Source organism: Chroicocephalus ridibundus, chromosome 15 (assembly GCF_963924245.1).
Source record: "Chroicocephalus ridibundus chromosome 15, bChrRid1.1, whole genome shotgun sequence".
NCBI classification, from domain to species: Eukaryota; Metazoa; Chordata; class Aves; order Charadriiformes; family Laridae; genus Chroicocephalus; species Chroicocephalus ridibundus.
This window is the reverse complement of record NC_086298.1, coordinates 6,699,738-6,720,853: the sequence shown is the minus strand read 5'-3', so window position 1 is coordinate 6,720,853 and position 21,116 is coordinate 6,699,738. Positions and strand designations below refer to the sequence as shown.

The following is a 21,116-nucleotide window of genomic DNA, read 5'->3' as shown; positions in this document are numbered from 1 at the left end:
TTAAGGGGCGGTGCGACCAATGGGCGGGGGCGCGGAGAGCGGCGGCCCAATGACGCTGCGCGGCAGGTGAGGCGCCGGCCAACCCACAGCCACCCAATTAAAAATCCAACCCGGGGAGCGGCAGAGCCAATAGCCTACTCGTACCGCTGTCCAATAGGAGGTGGACGCAGGTAGCGGGAAAGCCAATCGAAAGAAAGGCGGGCGTCGTTGCCCTTCCTCATTGGCGAAGGTAGCGATGCAGATTAGCCAATCAGCAGCTCCCGTTGCCGCCACTTCTTAGCCAATCAGGTGCGGCGCTGTGGTGGCCGGCACGGGGGGCTGAGGAAGGGGTTTGGCGGCCACCGGAGGGTTAAAATGGCCCCTGCCGCCCGCCGCCGCTGGGGCTGTTCGCTACAGCCCTCTGGTGCCCCGCTCTGGGGACGAGCCGGGCCGGGAGGGCCCCTCTCACAACCTCCCTGCCACCGCCCCGTCGCCTCACGGAGCTTGTGTCCCCTACCGCCGTGGGAGGGGGCCCGGAGAGGGACAGGGTGGGGCCGGCAGGACGAGGAGCTGCCTTCTCCTCCGGCCCCGCTGTCAGCGAAGGAAAACCAAACCGTCCTTCCGTCACGTCACCGTTTTCAAGGGTGAAAAGATGTGGTTTTGAAAGGCAAGCTTTCATTTTATAGATGCCATTACTACTTATAGGGATTATTTCACTAGCCAAACAACATTTCTTGCCCCTGCACAGGAGTGATTGACTGACAAGGTCTAAGCTCTGCTGAAAATTGTCATTTTTTTAATATAGTTTTTTAAAATAACACGAGGAAGAAGGTGGATTTTTACAGCCACATCTCCTTTATAGCTCTGTAAAGGAGCAGCAGCTCCCGTGTGAACACGCACATGTGAAAATAAAGCCCTTGCCCAATCTCAAGAGAAATCAGGATGCTGATACCCTGCACATCCTTTAAAAGGTACCACAAAGGTCAGGGAACACCCCGTCCACGTAATACTTTTTTTTCCTCCTCAAGTACCTTTGACTACTAAAATCACCCACTTTGAAGGCCAAACTGAAGTGAACGGTCCCATACGCGACCCCAGAGACTAATACTTACCTGGGGAGCCTGAGGAAAAAAGCAGAACACAAACAGCGCAGCACGTCAGAAGTGAGCTGCACGAGCAGCATTGCATGTGGAAGGCAAACACACCTTCAGACCAAACCACCTAAGTGAATTCAGTTTTAAAAAAAATAAAACTTACAGAAAAATAAATATGCAAGAGCAACGCAAGAAGTGATAAACATAGGCAAGGGGTTACCTTTAATCTTTATATGTCAGAAAAACACACGTACTAGGATTTCTATCCCTTAGCACGTTCACCTTAAAGCAAGATTTCAGAACAGGGAGAAAACTCCTTCTCCTGCAGTCATAATATACCTGTTTTCAGATAGCAATTATGATTATGTACCATTAATTTCAACGGGCTCTTCAAAGCTGACACTCTTCCTGGCATTGCAAGAAAAAAAAAAAATCAGCATTTAAGTCTCATTATTTGGAAAGAAAGGGCAAATATTTACTGCAGAAGTTCAATTCATTGCAGAAGACTGCTATACAAGGTAGCGTGAGTGATTTACTGCTTTCATTATTCAAGTTAAATAAATCTCCTCCTTTCCAAGCTATTGAATATAGAGTTATGCTGGCAGAGTGGATTACATTTGATCTATGTACCATGACAAGTACTGAAAATTGTGGGCTTCATTGCTATATTCACCCACTCCTTCCTGAACATAAGAAGAAGGTGTCAATACACGGAGCAGCCTTTGCTCTGTTCCTTCAGCATAAGAAAGCACAAAGCTGCTCTGGAGATGTAATGAGTATACAGTCTGACACCATGGAAACTAAGATAAACTCCTTTTAACTCTTTCAACTAGCCTTCAGGGTGTGGCACAAGACAAAAATTTTCCTATTCATGAACATTTTATTTGCATACATCACAGTTCACGACAGGCTTGCATTAATGCTAACCGAGGCTTATTTTTTTTTTTTATTCTTAAGCATATGGATGAAATCTTAATCACTGTGGAAGCAAACAGCCTATCTGATTCAATCTGGTTTCTGTATCATTTGAAAATGAAAGTATTTAAACATACTGTAATTGCTTCAGAAGAATGAGAAGATGCGTTTCCCGCATTGCGCAGCAGATGGGCATCTCTGATATCAACCCACAGCCTTTACTCTGGGTTTCTCTCACATAGTTTGGGAGGCTGATAAGTTTGCTACAAGAACTTGGACAACGTTTAAGAGATTCTGCTCCTCACTGGGATTTCTGCTACCACTTTATCACAGCCTGCTAAGCCTACCCACACCACACCCAAACACAATCAAACCGCCACGGGAAAAGAAAAATCTGAAAAATGAAACCCCACAGTTTTCAACCACTGCTCAAAGCACAATGAGTTGTCTTGTTTATTTTATAGCCTGTTTAATCTGCAGACTTGTCTTCAGCGGAACCAGGAAGACTCCCCACGCAAACAACCCCCTGAAGTTCACTTGCTGTAAGTTTACCATTTTGACTCTAGGAAGAGCGAGCCTTGTACTACACCATCACTTTCGCACCAGAGGTGTCACCACAACTGTCACCTAAATCAGAAACCAAAGACTTGAGTTTCTAGCAAGTTTCGCCAGGAAATTTAGAAACAAAAAACACAATCATGAAGGAAAGTTTTATTTGACTTGTAATGCCCACATCCTAAGATTAAAAGTATTTAAAAAAAAAATTATCTGCAAAGAAAAAGAAAGAAGCAAAACAAGAACAGATTTTTACACCTTTAGGAAATCAAGAAAAAAAATAGGCACAAGTTTACATTCATTAGTTTCAGATATGGCAGAGGAATGTTCTACTGAAGAGGGGCAAGTAAAATCCTTATCTTTCCTACCTCCTTGTATGAGACAGCACAAATCATGCTCTTCAAAGCCACACCGATCCCGTAGATACAACAAGGCAGATTTTTCCTCTTTTTTTTTTTTTTATTAATGTATTTGTGCTTTAAAGATCATAAAGACTGTCCTAGAGTCATTTGGTGTAGTCTCTACATACATACTAAAGTACTGAATATGTACTTCAGCCACTGGTGAAGCTTGTTACAACCTCCACATAAAAACGGAAAGTCATGCATATTTGAAATTCTGTTTAAGCATCAGAAACTATTGAAGGATTTTACTTCATAGCTGCTAAGCCACTTTAAATCCCCATCAGTGTTAAAATCTTGCAAGTGTCAGCCCAGAATGATTTAACCCCTTGAGAATAAGGGTTCATTATAAAAAAGGCAAATATCTTATCTCTAGAGATTCTACCCAAATACGTATCTCAACTGCTACTAATACTGAAGAATTTCCTTTACTAAACACAATACGCTGGGGAAAGAAGGATTTTCTAGTGATCTCTTATGAAGCCAGAGGGCAGGAGCGGTTTCCATCATAACCCTTTTACTCTACCCTAAAAAACAGATGCCTGGATGAGATCAGCCTGAGACCCTGCTCGTGGCTGCAGCTAAAGGAGCTGAACGCAGCAGGTCACTGACCACCACCCTGTGGGTCAGGGAGAGCTTCTTCCACAGGACCAGCTCCTCTGAGCCCGCTGATCCGAACAGTACCCTTCAGAGGCTGCAAACACCTTTCTTCTGCCTTTCCTCTCAAGCTACACTGGGATTGGGGAGGGAGAAAGAGCAGCAATGAAATAGCAGGGAGGAGCAGGGCAAAGAGAAGTTTAACAACGTCCCCAGTAAATAGAAAATCAGTTTTTCTCAGCAGACATCCTTGGCTTGTGCAGGAGCAAGTTAGTGTCGCTGGGCAGAGGGGGAGAACTCAACCTTTAAGAAGCTACGGCTGTTCTTGAGGAAGATCCCTCTTTACCTTCACTGGGAGGGCAGCATACCCTATTTGCAATAAGGGCTAGGGAAAAGCATAAAGCTGTAATAAAACTATCTTTCTTCCATTTGATTGACTAGGAATTTACAAGTTCTTAGCTTAAAAAGCCACAGTGCAAGTTAGTGTTTGCTTCATGGGGACCCCGTTTCAGTATCCTCTCCCGCAAGGATGCGAAAAGACCAAAGTCAGCAGCCAGTGTTCTTGTCTGTACACAAAGTAGGCAGGCTGCCCCAAGCACTGAGGCCAAAAGACACTCAAAGTACTAAATAAATACACATAAAACAACTCTAAAAATCTGAAATTAACAGCATTGATTGTTTAGAATTACAGTCCATCTTATTACATTAATCTTCACATTTTAGCATCATTTTAACCACTATACAAAGCTGCTGAAGTTACTCTTTCTTCTAAACCAGCCATACAAGAGCACAAAGCACTATAAACATTTTTTTTGGCAAAGTAACTTGCTTTCAGAATGTAACGTACTTTTAAATCACAGTTTACGTATAGCAGGTGTGTCATGCTAATACAGCATCCTCTGTTTCTTCTCTCACTGCATCCTGCCAGGAGCAAGGCACCTCAGAGACCTTTCCTAGTTTCAACTGCTCTCTCTCAAATCCTTCTCATAACAGTTTATTTCATGCAGCCTCACTCAGGTCAGCTGCTCCTCGCTTCTGCCTCTGCACTGCCTTGTTTATTGCATTAATCTGTTCTTCAGGATAAGCCACATCAGTCTGATGTGCTTACAGAGCAACAGATGTTACGTGCTCTACACTTACCCTCTTGCAAGCATCTCAGGAGCATTTATCTACTCCTTTTACATCCTCTTGTTTACTTTTTCCCTGCTTACTTCCTTCCTGCTTTTACCAGCAGAATCCACATTAGATATCTGACGAGGAAGAAAGACGACATTTGTATTCTCCAAGCCTGTGCACTGACTTTCCACCCCTATGAAAACTCCAGATTCTTACTTTTATTTTTCCCTTGCAAAAATATGGCTAGATAAGACTTATGCCTTTTACCTGGAACAGACACAAGGGATAACCAATCAGTCTGGAGAAAAAACAGTGAAGCCTGTGTTTTTGTGAAAGTTCCCATTTTCTTCTCCCTGAAGACCTGCACATTCTGAAGCTGGGACTTGGAGCCATATGTGGACTGAAACAGAAGAAAGGACAGGCTGGACCCTCAGCCTTCATCCGTGGCATTGCACTCACAGAGGACTTGGCAAATCACTGCAAACCTCACACAAAAGCCAGGACCGCCTCAAGTCCGGCACACTCCACTGCTTACACTGGTATCCAACTCAGCACGTGTCCCAGAGCAGCCAGATTTCAGGTGCCGGCTGCGCAGTCAGGATCACATCATTTGAGAAGAGCCCATCCCAGCACTACAAAAAACATACATACCCATGCGTTTGATCTATACCCAAAACTACGCTGTGTTTCTTAGGATCGACGAAAGACTTGTTTCCTCTCTAGCAGCTTGATCTCAGCGATCCAGCACACATAACCCCTTTCGTACACCACATCCAACATCTGCACCTCATACTGCCTTGTGCACAATAGGAACAGGCACCACGCTACACCGGTTCCCTCTGCTTTCGTACACCCCACACCTCCTGCCCAGCGAAAACTGCTGCTGGCTCATTCTGAAATACAGCAAGGCACTTTGATGGATGTTAAAGACTTTGTGCATGCAGAGGCGGGATGCAAGTCCACCCCCTCCTCACGCTAGCTTGCCTTAGGGGCAAACGTAGACCTCAGCAATCTCCTAAGCGAGGATGACCATGGCACAGAGCCCATCATCTGGCCTGCAAAGAGCAGCAACACAGAGGGAACAGACCAACTTCTTTAGAGCTTCAGACTGGTTACAAAAGTCTGCATTTTACTTCAGTGCTTTACAGAAGTATTTCTTCCTCCCTGGGAAAGAAATCTTTGCTAGTCACATTGCATGTGTTAAAACACATAAGGTAAAATCAGCAGTAATGTCTGTAGAAACACAGCAGAGAAAGAACGATAATAAAAATCCCAAAGCAAACAAAGCCTCCTTGAGAAGCTATGGGCTAAGTGGAGAATTTACCAATGATGTTCCTGCTCCCACACACAACCGTAAACATCAGGGATCATCTCCCAGAAAACACACAGGTGAAACGGGTACATATCTTGCCCTATTCAAAGGAATCGGGCAAAAATCTGGGCCCAGGCAGTTTGTGGTTTATATGACACATTAAAAGTAATAATAATAAAAAGAACAGGAAGGTGGAACAAAGAAGAAATTCAAACCATAAGCTGGCAAGTGGTCCTGGATCCATCCCAGCAAACACTACTGGCTACAAAAAGCAGAAGGTCCCACCAGGTTGCTGTGTGTTGAAATAAGTCTTGCTGCCACCACTGAGCATTGCAGGTAGTTTTATCCATCTCTGGGAGGAAAAAGGTCCTTGTACAAAACTGTTTTCCTCCCCTGATTGACATCAGATGAGCTCCTTCAGTGGCTCGTTTTCACCAGGAAGCGTGCCGTTCATCTCCGGGGAAGTCTCAGTGCCCAGATATCCCAAGAGGATCTCACTGCGCCGCCGCGACAGCTGCAGAATATCTTCTGCCAGAGACTGCACCGTTGTGTATCTCACGTTGTCCAAATCAAACATGTCCTTCAGATATTGTACTATCTGGTGCTACAAAGACAAAAGGAAGGTTTACAGTAAGGAGACCTCCTCCCACCTGCCAATACCAGCTGCCTGGACTGCAGCAAGCAGAAAACCCTGTAAGGAATTTTGCATGTCTGCCATCCAAGCAAAGATCTGCTTTAGGCTGGATGTTACTTTTGTGTTTAGATCCCCTCATGCCTCTGAAACAAGACAGCAGAACCCCTGCAGTTAGGAAAGCCATGCTGACGTCCGTAGCAATACCCATGCAAATATTTAATGAATGCAACAAAGCTTCTCATGATATTATCTACAAGAACAAGAGGATTTAGGCTTTAAGGTCAAATAACTTGTAAGATCCCCATGTACTCTTAGACAACGTATTCTTTCAGCATATGCACCCATAATCTTTTCCAACATTCATGATATAAACTGATCTCATCACACACATTTCCTATCAGCTATGGTAATTTGTGCTGGGAATTCTTATCATTCTGAATTCAGCAATCTGCATCTCAAAACCCAGTGATTTTTAGAAGGCTTTTGATTACAGCCAAGTTTCTTAATGCCATGTCAGCCATCAAAAGCACACATCTGCAGCTTTAAGCCAGAAGACAGCAGGAGTCCCACACAGATCAGGTACAGAAAAGCCACCTTACCTTGAAGAAACTGCAGACTTCAGATAGATGCTGCTTGGGCCCCAGAAAACCAAAGGCTAGAACAGGACTGACATGCTCCGATACGGAGTAGAAATGAGAGATAAAGCCATCTGGTACCTGCCACAGGGAAGGGAAGAACTGGTTGGTGTCTTAGCTCTCAGACAGAATTAGCAGCTTATTCCTATCAGCTACCAGAAAGCCCCGTGCTTCAGTAACTGAAGTTAAGAGCTACTTAAGACCATCTCTTCCTGCAGAATTACACTGACATTTCAGATCCCTTGAAGAATGACTATAGCTTTCTATCTTTGTGTTTCTAAAGGACTATTTGAGGAGGAAAATAAATAGAAGAAAATGGAAGGCAACCATCAAGCAGTCTTTATAGACCCTATTTATAATCTCCGGACCAAGCCAGGAAAGGGCATGCAAATACCCAAGACAGAGCTAGTGCATGGCAGCACCAATCCAGCTTCCAACGCCCTCACTTCTCTTTGAGCCATCTCACGAGGCAAACCCAGTCGTACCGGCTGGTTGTGGGATAGGAGCTGAAAACTTGCCAGAGGCCACAGACCCTGTGGCAGAACTGGGGTTGTGAAGTTGCGGCTTCCTGTTCCCCAGGTCCATGAACTCATCGTCAGTGACACTTTAGAAAGCCACAGATTTAAGGGAAATACATCAAGTAACAGCTGGTCAGCAGTCAGCGCTGGGAAGCTGAGAAGCACCTGAGCCATTCAGTGCACTCCCAGCAGCAAAGCTACAATTCAGGAGCAGCCCCTTGTTGCTTGGTGTCTGTGACCATTCCTACGGTATTGTGAGCAACGAGAGGGAATACCAAACAGGCAATGTCAGCTTTTGAATCCTCACATTTAGAAAAAGGGAGAATAAACTCAGATTCATTCAGTAAAACACTGGCATGGCACGGGAGCAATGACGGCAGTACCCCAGCGCTCTAAAGCATTACAAGGAATGCGATTCAGTTCAGTCTTAAACCACTTAGATTTCGTATTTTGTCAAGATCTAGGTGTTAACTTTTCAGCTTCAAACACATTAGATTCTTTCCCTTTTAATTAATTTTGCTTACCATCAGAAGCCTCCTTTTTGCTTTCAGAACTGACCAGCAGGCAGTTGCCAGGGCCTATGATTAACAGAGAGAGCCCATTAGTACCTGGGATTACTTTTAATAAAAAAAACAGTTTACCAATATATAGCCATCAAAATATCAAAGCAGTGGCCCTTTTGTGCCAACAACTCTAAAATTAGTGACAAAAAATCGAAGTGAACTGGAAGCAGATTTGGCCGCTCCAGATCCATTCCAGAAAAGCCAAAGTGTTTTTGAAGATCGCTAATAGCTGCCGAACACCCTAGAACGCAGGCTGTAAGCAGAGAGCTGTTAAAAGGTGCCTCCCAACCATCATCTTCTCGATCTATGAAACTAATCAGTCTTAAATATGCAGCTGGGGGCCAGGACTAGAGGAAAGCGCTGCAATTTGAGCAACAGTATCTGCTGAGGTACCACCAGAATGAATGGCCAGGTGCAAAAAACCCACGTGTTTTTCCCTACATTTTGATCCTCTTCCTCTCATTCATGAAAATATGCATTGTCATCTTTTAACATCTCCATGGCATCACTGATAAAGGCCGCTAGGGAAATAAGTCTATTGGAGCCAACCAGATGCTTTCAAACTAAGGAAAGCTTTCCTGTAAACAATTTACATGTACCAGAAGATTGTTGTTTAGAACTTCAGGAAAGCATGGTATTTCTAAAGAGAAAATTCAGCCAGGACAGATGAGGCTATACTCTTCCCTAGCCTTGGCACTGAGATCTCACGCTCAGTGCAAGGACTGCCTGCTTAACGCACCGTCTCCTTGAAGCTGTCGGAGAGCCATCGGTTGCGCAGCACAGCCAGCACGGAGGAGGGCGGGTTCTCCAGATCCTCAAAAGCATCCATGAGGATGAAGTCCAGCACGATATCAAAGAAACTCATGCACACCACCTGTCAGAGAGAGAACAGTCTGTAAAGGAAACAGGTTAAAAAATAAAAATAAAATAAAAAAAAGAGATGGACTTTACTCTTTTGGTTTGAAGCAATAAAATGTAATGAGCTGAAGAACATAATGTACAATTGCAAAATAATATTTCATCAGCAGTTCTTTTACTCCTGGGCAGTTCCTACATATCCATTATCTTCCAACTACTCTGTGACTTTGTAGAGAGAATGTCTTTACCAACCCCTCTTCCCTCCAGCTCCTGCTGAGTGGTTGGCCAGGTCTCCTGTTTCAGTGCATAACGCAGCATCTCCTCATAGCTTTCCAGAAAAGCTTTGGGATTCTAGGAGAGTAGAGAAACAAAACACTTCAGAAGGTACAACAGCCGTGGGCACATTTCACCAAAGTTTGACTACTCAATTTTGAGCTAACATCACCATTGATGCATGTGGCTGGCTGAAGTTTTTAGCCAAAACACTCTTTGTGCAGAAAGAGAGAATTTATTTCTAGGAGGCACGGATGGCCCCAGGCTCAGCTGTGACTCAAAGCACCTACGTTTCTCCACTTTCTTCAGGGAAGTAGCTAGAGACATCTGTATGCAAAGTGAGCCAACTAAAGGACTAATGCTGTGCAAGCAACCATCTCCCTGTTCAGGGGATGACCAGTGACTAAACCAGTGATCTGAAAACTGTTACATCGTTGATGCAAAGGTTTGATGATGTTTTCCCTTTCCTGTATTCCTTGGGACGATGCCATCGCTGGTGCACAGCCTGTACCCTCTGTTCATTCCAGTGAGGCAGAGCATCAAACTGTGGACAGGAGATGCACAGAGAGGATCTTTCAAGATACTTTGTTTAAACTAGATTAAAAATGCCTGTGCTTTATTGCTCACAATAGTCACCATGATGAAGTTTTCGTCTTCCAACACACTGGACAAACTCTGGGTTGGAATGGAGGAACAAGTGTCCCTGTGCTCAAGTCACAGCTCAGTTCTTATACAAACTTCCTACCTTTTCAGCTTTTGTCATCAGTCCTATCACCATTTGCTTCCCAACCTCCCCAAAAAACAGTTGATTGCTTTCATCCTCCAGCAGCTCCTGCAAGGGAACACAAGAAATCTCCTGTGAGCACCTACACCCACACAAATTCTGAGTTGGGAGAAAAAAGGACAGGACACAAAGCAGTGCAATACTGCATACGCCAGTATCATTAACCTTTAATAAGCTGGAGACTAGAAAAGAAAACTGCTCTCTCCAGGAAGCAAGTTTAAAATTAGGCTGAAAGACTGAAATTGGCAAGAACGGAGGCACAGGAGCTGCAGTGGGGCCAGGGCACAAAAGCTGCTGCTCAGGCTGTAGACGTACCTTGCCAGGAAGAGGACTGCGGTAAGGAGAAGGAAACCTTACTCCCCTACCTCAGAGGTTTGACTCCAGCCCTGTGAAAAGCTCTTAAATGGGAGTAGCGGCTTCTAGGCACCTCGGAAATTCACAAACTTTAACTTCCCAGAACTAAACCAGTGTCACTGGCTGTGTAACCACCGCTCAAGTGGGGCACGGGGACCAGGGGATCCTCTCCCTCTCCACATCAAATCCATCAGGACGGGATTACAGAGTTAAGCAAGGGGAACTTGGGATGCTACTGCTTCTGCTTTTACTTGCTCTAGAGGGGCAAAGACTTCACCCCTGTGCAGGCAGAGGAGAATGTGCTGCTGGCAGCAACGCACCGCAGGAACCTGGGAGCCTCGAGCCGTTCTCACCTGGAAGGCCTGCCTGACGCAATGCAGCTTCGCAAGGAAATCCTGGTCACTGTAGCAGCCAAGGAGCTCTGTCCTAGAGGGAAAGGGGAAGGATTGCATAAATTTCAGCTCTCCTGATGTCTGCGTTCCTAACTATGTTCCCCCCAAAAAAATAATTTCCAGTCTGTGCCTAGGAGAAAGCAACAACTGCATTCCCTTTGCACGGCACCCTAGGGGACCAGAGCACCTCTGCAAAGGCTGTCACAGCACAGGACTATGCCAGCCAGACACACAGAACAGGCACATTTCTCATTACTAATTTCCTGGGACAATTACCCTTTCTTAATGTGTGTCCTGAAATCTGGGGCTAGTTCCCTGGGAAGTCTGAACCAGCAGGAAGGATGCTAAGAATTTCGGACCCCAAAGGGTTATTCTCATTATAGGGCTGCTCAAAGGCAAATAATGTGTTCACACTGTTCAAAGGAGCCTCGACACAAGGACCCAAAACTCCAGCTGTGACTTCACCTCAGCGTCCGGCACGCAACTTTCCCTTCTTTCACTAGCTGCAGAGCTTCTTCATAGGCCGCTACTGGCTTAGAGAGGTGGAATGGTATTTCATCAAAGTGGAGGGCGTCAAAGAGCTGCAGAGGTGGCAAGAGGCACAGGAAGAACAAAATGATCTCGTTAAATATTTGCAAATACTCAGAGACTGCACACAAGCAAGATGTGCCTTCTTCAGCTAGCAAACTTTTATCAGCTCCAATTATTTCACGCAAAGATATTTCTTTTCCCACCAGTTTCAAAGCTGTCTCAGCTCTGACACAGCTCAATATTCCCTAAAATTTACACAACCAAGCCACATTACATTAGATTTACAGTACTTTTCTATGTGTTATGGCATGTTTTCTAGAGTAGATAGGAAGATGACATGGAAATGCTGGTTGGAAAGGGCTGCACCATGCCCCTAATGAATCAACTTTTCCTAACATCCATCATGAACCACCCAGCTTGGGGCTGTTGCTCCATGTTGGATCATCTTCCTCTACCAAGATGTGTTTGGTTCCACTGCCTTTGTGGCTCCCCCCAAAGCAGCTGGACTGCTACCCACAGCTGAAACTTAAGTCACCTCTGCTGCAGAGAAGAAGGAGTCCTCGGAAACTGAGCTGTCTTCATCATCTGTCCGAAGCCGCAATGACCCATCCGCCAATGGAAGCATTAAAGTCTTCTCTGGAAGAGACGAAGACGCTGCATGTGTTGGGAGTTTATGGACTACCACTCCTCTTAGCCACTGTGCTCTCCCTCCCCCCCAAACAGCGCTTTGTGACCACTTCATTGCCTAGTTTACAGAAAAGACATAAAAATCAGAGAATAAATTGGCCTTCTAATGCATTTCTAACCCAGCTCCCATACCCAGATCCAGCAGCATGCTGTCCGACGGAAGCGAAGACCCAAACTCTTCCTGGAGGTGGTAGGCTCGGTGCAAGAGGGCCTCCAGCTTCTCAGCAAACTCCCTTTTCTGAGACTCCTCCTTGAACATACATAAAAGCCACCCTTAGTTAGCCAGCTGAGCAGAGACAGATTGACAGAACAAATATGGAAGGAAATTTTCAGTAAAATGGGATTTAGAGTTTGCAGATTAAATGATTAAAAAAAAAAAAAAAGAGAGAGAGAGAGAGGACTCATTAATCCTACAATGCAGCTAATAACGCAAGGGGAGGGAAGCTTCTACACAGCCTATTAAAACCCTCTGGCTTTTTAGCTTCACACTTTTGTTTTCCTGTTAAAAAAAGGAAGAAAGAACTTAAGAACTTTAACCTGCCATCCAGAAAAACAGGTATTTTAATGAGTTACAGATCACTTCATTCTCCTGGGACTTTAGCCTAATTTCAAGAGGGAATCACATCAGAAAACCTGTGTTGAATATAACAGAGTATCCAGAACTGGATAACAGAGTAAGAGTCCTTGGATTAAGGTGCTGGGCATAAGCAAAGTTTGCTGTAAGCAGCACAGCAGGATAGAAAAAAAGAAAGGGAGAAAAATCAGACTTACACAGCATCTTGCCTTCATACCCCTGTGTCTGCATGAGTATCTCACCCAGAAGACAGAAGCATTAACAAGAAGCACGAAATCTATTTTGATAACGAATCAGCATTTTTAAGTCAGTTTTAGAAATACTATAGGACTCTTCAAGGACAGTCAACAAGAAAAGAACCCAGATTTGACTTGGGTAAATATTATCCAGCACAAAAGACAAATATCCCACATACTTACTCCTCCAGGCCCTATTTATAAGAGGCTGGGAACACTTTTTGCCAGTGAGAACTCCTGGAGAGTTGGGAGTTTAGCTCCTTTCACAGTCCTGAGCTACAGCTGCTCTCTTTAGCTGCATGATTGTCACAGAGCCTGTATAGTTTGGATCTCCTCTTGTCAGAGGTCTTCCCTGCATAGTCCTCAAGTCCAAGACAACAAGGCGTTGTCCTAAAATTCTTGTTTCTGTAGCTTTAGGCAGAACGAGTTACACACCTCCCTGACCCACCTGCTCAGTGAGCAGGGGCATCCTTAGCTCCTACCAAGTTATCACTTCACTTTGCTCATTAATACATGCAGGCAGCTGGCCTCTGCTTCCTAGGAAGCGATAGTGACCACCAAGACATCCACTTTCAAACGCTTTGAAAAGTTACACACACAACACTGCCTGGTAAAAAGCTATTTCTTCCTCTCCAGTGCTGTACTTGTTACAGCCTTTTCCTCCCGCAGCCACTGCTGCTGGAGGACTTGCATGACAGTGACTGACATGATGTTGGAAGGTGGGTAGAAAAGCTGGGGAATGAGGGGGCGAGACTTATTAAAAAGAGAAAGAAATTAAAAACACCCACTCGCATTGCATAAGGAAGCCACAGATATAGACAGCTCTTTTAAACAGTCTGCCCCAGCTCTGCCCTTAATTTGCTCCTCTTTTAACCTCCTAATTACTGCTTCCAGCACCCAGGCTGGTCTTTCGGCATGTTCCCCATCTGGGAAACGCAAGGGAAAAGGTGGGGACCTACCTCTGGGATGTTCTCAGACATGCTCTCTTGCTGTTTCTTGCTGTCCCAGGGCACGGGGGTGCTGGTACTCACACTGTCCCTCTGCCTGATGGTCAGCGCCTGCTCCCACTTCTGCAGGGCCTCCTCGAACAGCTCCATGCCTGGCAATGCAACCAAATACAAGCTGTGGGAAGTCCCAGGCTACTCAGGAACAAAGTGATACAGCATGAGTCTTGGCTCACTCAGCCAATCCAGCACAGAGGGAAGCCTCTCCCCAGCTGATAAGAGAGAATAAATGCATGCTATTTCTTTCCCTTTTAAATACGGTTTAATTTGGATTAGAAGTAAAGGAGAACATCCCCAAACTGGCTAAAACATCAGCCATGTTACTTCCAAAATACTGTTCTCCAGACAAGGTGAGCCTGTTGCTCAAAGAACAGTATTTTGGAAGTAAATTATTCATTGAGAAAACAGAGAAATGCTTCTTTAGAAGATGAGATTTTTATAACTAACAAGTCACCGAGTTTAAGTCAAGAATGGGAGAGAGCTTCCTATTAGAGCTCTACATTGAGCTGCTAATGTTCCATGTTAATTTACACCCTCATTTTGCTCTCACAGTGATAAACAACCCCCTCGGGGTGATGTTACCCTTGTGCTTGTTTACCTTGAACGTAGAGGCTCTCTGCACTGGCATCGCCAATGGCTCCAGCATCCCCCATTGCCTGGGCATCCCACATCCCTGCTGATGCTGGTATTGGACTCGAAGAGTTAACTGCTACCATCTGTAGGAAAGCAGCAGAGAGCAGCAAATGCCTTTTGAATTCTCTCCAAGAGTAGCAACATTAAGACCATACAAACACCACCACCAGTTAGATCTGAACAATAAGCCATTTCCCTTCCCCATGTTTGCCCTTGTATGGGTACTCCCGTGCCTGGGAAGGGGAAGGTACCCAGGATTACCAGCCCCCTCCTACTTGGCTTCACACTACGCTGTCAACTGCTGAGAACAGCACGGTGCTGAGAGGGGTGGCGAGGTGAGAAGTCCCCCCATCTCCAAGCAGCACCACAGTGGTGTCTTTGAAAGCACGGGAAGTTGTGTGGGAAATACCTTCCCAAGCAATTAACAGTGCAGGTTCATTAGGAAACAGCGAGCTGTACAACAGTGAGCACTAGCAGGACAGCACTGATAGAGGCGACAGCCCAAGAAAGCTTCAAAACAATGACTACAAAGGTGCAATGATTTTGACAGAAAGTCCATGTCAGCCCCAGCTGCCTGTGCAAAAATCACTGGAAGTCGAGGAAAGCAACCACAGTCCAAACAAAGGAGCAGATTACCAGCAAAAATACAGCTGAGGACTTTGGCCAGGGGGATCCCCCCTCTTCTCTTTGCAACCAAACCTTCTCCTGGGAGGGCTGAGCACTGAGATCCACGGGGCAAATTATCAGCTTTCTCCAATTTCACACTAGTGCATAAGTGTCTTTTAAAGTCTGACCCAATGAAGTGCTGGGTTCAAACACTATCAGTGACCAGCGTTTTCAAATGGCTTAGAGAAAGATGTCCAAATGTGAGCCTGATGGTAGAAAAAAAGCTACAATAATCGTCTGACAGATGAGTTCTTGGCCTGCCTCCATTGATTAATCTCTGTGGAGTGTTAATAAATCACCTTGAGATCCAGAACTGCAAATCATCAGTTCACTGCTGCTGACTTATTTACTAGATGGCAAAGAAGAGCCCCAGGAAGCAGATGAGAGAGCAGGCAGAAACTGCAGCTGTGTGATGGATGAGCTGTTTTCCCATAAAGTAACACAAAAGCAGTGAGTACAGTGTCATGGATGCTCAGCTCCCACACAATAAAAGGGGCACGGGAACAGATCCCTCCCCGTGTGGATATCCCCTCCCATGCACCAGCAGCGGAAAAAGGAATTTAGATTAAAAAAAAAAAATATCTAGAGAAGCAGACTTCATCAATATAAAACCCAGACAGCATCTGTGGGAAGGGAGAAGCCACAGGGGAGCTAAATGGTCATGAGAGTCCCTGCAGGGGAGGAGAGGAGGCCAGAGCTGGACACAGCTTGGTCCACACTGCTGTGTCCCATCATATCCCAGTTACCCCAGGGGAATACTGGTGCAGGGCTGCACGCCCAGTGCCGTGCCGGCACTGCCGCCTGCTGGAGACAACACCTTGGCCAGCACAGATTTTTGGCAACTTCCTGGTGCTTCAACCGTACAGGACAAGGTAAAACACAGCAAAGCCTGCACATACTGTAGGGTGCTGCTGGCCAGCAGCTCCCTTCCAAGGGGAGATTTTTCCCCTTCCTGCCCCAGCATTGCGAACCAGTCACCGAGGCCGGGTGCTCTGGCAGGTGACACTGAGGGGGTGTTTTGCAGTAAGGCACAGCACACAAAGCCGCAGAGGTTTGCTTGTGCCACCCACTGCTGCAACAGCAGCATGCGAGGCTTTGAGCAACGGGGACGTGAAACAGGTCTTGAAGCCATAAACGCTCCTCAATATCTTTCTGTGTTTGGTCTGACAAGAGGTGGATGAAAGCAGTGATGGCTTCTGCTGCCTGGTTAAGCCTGAATTACCTGTATTTATAGGCTGCTTTTAACTTTGGAGGAGGTATAACAACTAGCCTGTATTCTCAGCCTGCATTGTTTCCCAATCAGAGCTATCCGATTTTGGTAGTTAACTTGGTTTTAACAACTAAACAACCTGTGAAAAGCCCCAGCACAGGAGCGCTGTACTGGCACAGGGGCTGCTGGGCCACCCAAACCCCCATCATGGAGAGAAGCAAACAAGCTCCCCATTGCTACAAGACCCAGAGACAACCCAGCCTCGCTCCTTGAGGAATCACAGCCATGTCCCACAAACAAGACCCTCCTGCAGCTCCTCGTTGGCCAAAGAAGTGGGATGTACCCTGGAGTATATGGGGCTCTTGCCCATGGGAAAATGCTCCTCTGATTTCATGCAGACAACTCCAGACAGTCACTGTGAGGTTAATAGCAGAACCCACCCTCCAATTACACCATAACCTGTTCTGCTCCAAAAGCTTTGGCATTATCCATCAGCCAGTGCAAGCCCAAGGACTTTATGATCTTGTTACAGGTAGGTGCACTCGCATCTCCCAGCCCTGCTTCTCCCAGCCCTGCTGAAAAGGTCCTTACCGAGGCGAGGCTGTGGGAAGAACTGGAATGTTTGCTGGGCTCGATGGAGGAAATCCCACTGAGCGTGTCATTGCTCTTGCTGCCAGGACTCTGGACTCTCTTACTGGAGTATCCTGCAGTTGGGAAGGTCACACAAAAAATAGGATTTTAGGCCCGATTCACTGCAGCTGTGAATAGGGAGGGGAATATCGCCCTGTCAAGTGTGACTGCAGATGGGCAAAGCAGCATCCAATACCTAGAAGTGAGTCATGGATCTCCTGTATGCTCTATTTTGCTCTGAGATGCTAAGAAAGCAGGTATCAGTGGGGATCTGAGGCTAAGGAATTAATATTTATTCACTGCTTAAGGATGGCAAGAGGCAAGAACAAGTGGAAAGCATGAAGGAGAAACTCCTCCAGCTTCCCTTAGGTCAGGCAGAGCATGGACGTGGTTCCCTTAGTTATTATTAAAAACACATCAAGATTTCATATGTTGCATAAAACAAATGCCTAATCCCTAAAGTGCTTTGCTGAGGACCTGGGTCACTCTTACCCAAAAAATCAACACAAGCAGGTGAAGAAGCTGCCCAAGGACCATCCAGAAGCCACCACACAGCCGGACGGACACTCCCGACTCACCAGCCTGACCCAGGCCACCCTCCTCTCTGTCACCCAACCTCGCCGATGCAGCTGTGTGCGGGACCCCTGGGTCAGGCGTCATATTGTCATCACCAAGATCAATACGCAACGAGGTCACCGCGTGCCCCGGATCATTATTATCAGGGGAAGCATGGCGTAACGGGTCCACAGTCTTTCCGTAGGAAGGGGGATGGGACCTGCAAACCTTGGTGAAAACCTCAGTGCCACTTTTTTTTCTCACAAGGGTTTGAGCTCAGGGTCTCTCCCTTTCCTCCGCCAACCCTGTGTTCATGGCACTGTGCTTCAGGCTTCTAATTTCATTCTGCATCAATGCACTGCACAAATGGCTTTGCTTTCCTCTCCCCCCAGCTGTCAGGAACTTCCCATCGCTCCCTGTACACTCTCTTTGCTCCCTCACAAAAGGCTTTTGGAGATTTTTCCCTTTTTGCAAGGCCGACCTTTCTTCACAGAGGAGACCCTTCTGGTTGGCAAGATGGGCACTGTGATCCCTCCAGGCTTAAAGCCGCACTTCTCTGGAGCAATCTGCTTCTTTCGACGACGACGACGCTTCAGCTGATGAGCTGCAAGAGCCAACGCAACTGTCCCGAGAGCTGTAGCAAACAGCACCTTACGCAGGCCTGGAGAGAGCCGCAGCTGAGAGAAGACAGACTTTAAACACAAAAGATGAAAGAGCAACAATGAAAAACCAATTCCACCACCCTTTTTTTTTTTTAAAGCAGTTTTAAACATAAGACACTTTGGCATTCCGTCTCCTACCCACAAAACAGAGCCCCTACTACACAACTAAGACTCAGCAGCAGAGAAATTGCAGAGCATCATTTTGACAGAACCTAGAGAATGTGGTCTCGGTCCTCATTACCAAAACACACTGCAAAATTTGCACACAGCCTGTAACAGATATAATTCGAGATACCCAAATTAAGCTCTGAAACCCTGGTACGTAGCTGAGCTTTATTGCCCTGGGTGTTGCAATACTACAAGTGGGAAATATATTGATCATCTTTAAAACAAAAGTCTTTTTTTAGTGCCTTTGAAGAAGAGAAAGGTTGAACCCAGGTGTTCTCCCAGGGAGTGATGTGGGTCTCCTTCTCTCCCCTCTCCAAGCCCACCCTGAGCAACTCTCTCCCACCACCCCAAACTCTCCATGCGTTTCTTACACACCCTCAAACTGCCGAGGCGCCCCAGCATCATCCCGTTGTGCTTCTCTCCCTCACAACTAACACAAACTCTTCTCTCTCTACAGACAACCCCCAAAGAGAAAACCCAAGGAACCCAACAGAAAGGCCTTTCCTGCTTCTTGTACCTGCCCAAATGTCGTGTAAACAAACACGGGGATCTCTGCCACGGTCATTGCCAACGCCTGGATGATGGACATTCCCTCCGTCCGTCTAAATGCCATGTCTGCACGAGGACCTCGGCACCTCCAGGAGCCACAAAGGGGAAGGGCACTTGCGGATGCTGCGTGAGCTGCTCAGGCAGAAATCCAACTTCTCTCTGACATCTGGCTCAGAGTTCGAGGGTCGGCCTTCATCCAGCAATCCTCCTCCTGCAGGAGAGGAGAAAAATGAGGTGAGTGAAGGGAACACATGACCTGCTCCTCCTTGTACTACACTTCACAAACCACACAGCGGGTCACTTGGAGCAGCAATGCCTCTAGAGCCACGCAGGAGATCTAAAGCATCTTCTCACCAACGGCAGCAATTTTTTTGCTTGTCCTACAAACCACAGGGTCAGATTCCCAAACTGCTCAACAGCAGCAGCAACCTTGGACTCGATAGCTGCCGGAGATTTCTACATGCACCAGAATTGGCTGCGCAACATTGGCTGGAGGGATTTCGTTTGCAGTCCTCATAGTAAAAAAAAAAAAATATTGCAAATAACCACACCTACACTTTCTTGGCAAGACTCTGTTCTTGATCAGTTTTCTGAGTGTCAAAGACCTGCTAAGGAGCCACCAACCAAAGGCGTTTGCCCAGGAGGTTTCAAAGCTGCTTGAATTTACAGAGCTTTACTGGCTGTGCTGGGAGCTGGGCAGGAGGGACATGCTTCACTTCACAGACAATGCTACAGAAGTATGTATTGAAACCAGGGGAAATCGTCTTTTAAACACCACAGTTATAAACTCTTTGCCAGGCCAGCCTTTGCAGCAAGCCACCCCCGCTGCAGCAAGGAGATGCTGCTCTTACCCTGCGTGTGGCCACGTTCCGGCCATGCTGGGCTCTGGCATCTCTCCACATGGACAAGCTAAACCCTCCCCAAGTGTTGCAGCTGCATGAGAACCCCCCAATTCCTGCCTGGCGTCGGTGTGACCCCATCCGGGAGCCACATTTGGAAATGGTCTCAAGGTGGCAGGAGCCTGCAGCGACCAAACATAGGCGACGGGGCTCTCCCCACAAGGTTAAACACAACGTTTCAGCCAGGGCAGAGATGAGAAGAGCAAAGTGCAAGGAATTTTGGGCACAGAAAACAGCCCTGGGGGGTGCTGTGCCTGGCTGAGGCGTACACGCAGCAAGGTACCAGGAAAACCCCTCGGTCCGGAGCATCTCGCCACAGCCCAGCCCGCCGCGGGCTCCCCCGGGGAGGCACTGCAGGCTCCCGGGGTGCGGGGGGGTTGAACCCACCGGCCAGGCAGGCCCCGGGCAGGGAGCTCCTCCCGGGACTCCCCGTACCGATGCTGCATCAAGATAGGGCCCTGCAAACGGGGCTCCCGGGCCCTCTGCACCCCTGGAGCGTCCCCACGCCCCCTGCACTCCCAGGCACCCCCATGCCCCCGCGCCCTGGGGTCCCTCAGGCCTCTCGCATCCCTGGGGCATCCCCCGGGCCCCTGCACCCCGGGCCACCACCGGCACCCCTGCATCCCGGGGCGGTTCTGTACCCTCTGCACCCCGGTGCGACCCCGCACCCCCCGGCCCGGTTCCACCCAGGGGTCCCCGTCTCCGACACTCCCGCCAAGTTCCACCCGGGGGGGCCCATCTTCCCCACGGCCCGGTTCCACCCGGGGCTCCCCATCTCCGACAACCCCCGCCGGTTCCACCCGGGGGTCCCACCCCAGGCCCGGTTCCAGACGGGAGTCCCTGCGCGCTCCCGCCCCCCCCCCGCCGCGATGGCTCAGCCCGCGCGGCCCGACCCCCGCGAGCGAGGCAGGCGGCACCACTCACCGTGGCGGGGGGGGCGCGCGGCCCCGTTCGGCGCCCTCTCCCCCCGCCGCGCGCCATGGCCGCGGAAGGGCAGCGTCTCCTTCCCCGGCGCCGCAGCCTACCCTGAGCGGGGGCAGGGCCGAGCGCGGCGGGGCAGGGCCAATGCCCCTCCCCCGGGCCCCCTTCCAGCCAATGAGAGCGGCGGGCTGCTCGCCGGCCCACCAATCGG

At 47.6% G+C, this 21,116-nt stretch overlaps 1 protein-coding gene across 2 annotated transcripts; it reads right to left on the bottom strand.

Annotated features, from left to right (window-relative positions):
• Positions 1-1,269: 1,269 nt before the first annotated feature.
• Positions 1,270-21,031, bottom strand: MIGA2 (mitoguardin 2). 2 transcript variants are annotated; one of them, XM_063353078.1, is made up of 16 exons: positions 20,909-21,031; positions 19,054-19,296; positions 18,188-18,398; positions 17,113-17,225; positions 14,611-14,728; positions 13,968-14,107; positions 12,331-12,448; positions 12,047-12,147; positions 11,446-11,561; positions 10,942-11,014; positions 10,196-10,282; positions 9,430-9,528; positions 9,059-9,193; positions 8,281-8,334; positions 7,203-7,319; positions 1,270-6,573 (listed from the first exon to the last, which is right to left on the bottom strand). In XM_063353078.1, exons 2-16 carry the CDS (start codon positions 19,147-19,149, stop codon positions 6,373-6,375), a joined length of 1,779 nt encoding a protein of 592 aa, XP_063209148.1. In that variant the 5' UTR covers positions 19,150-19,296; positions 20,909-21,031; the 3' UTR covers positions 1,270-6,372. The 2 variants fall into 2 exon arrangements, with proteins under 2 accessions (XP_063209148.1, XP_063209149.1); XM_063353079.1 differs by having other exon boundaries at positions 18,188-18,383.
• Between the last annotated feature and the right edge of the window lie 85 nt (positions 21,032-21,116).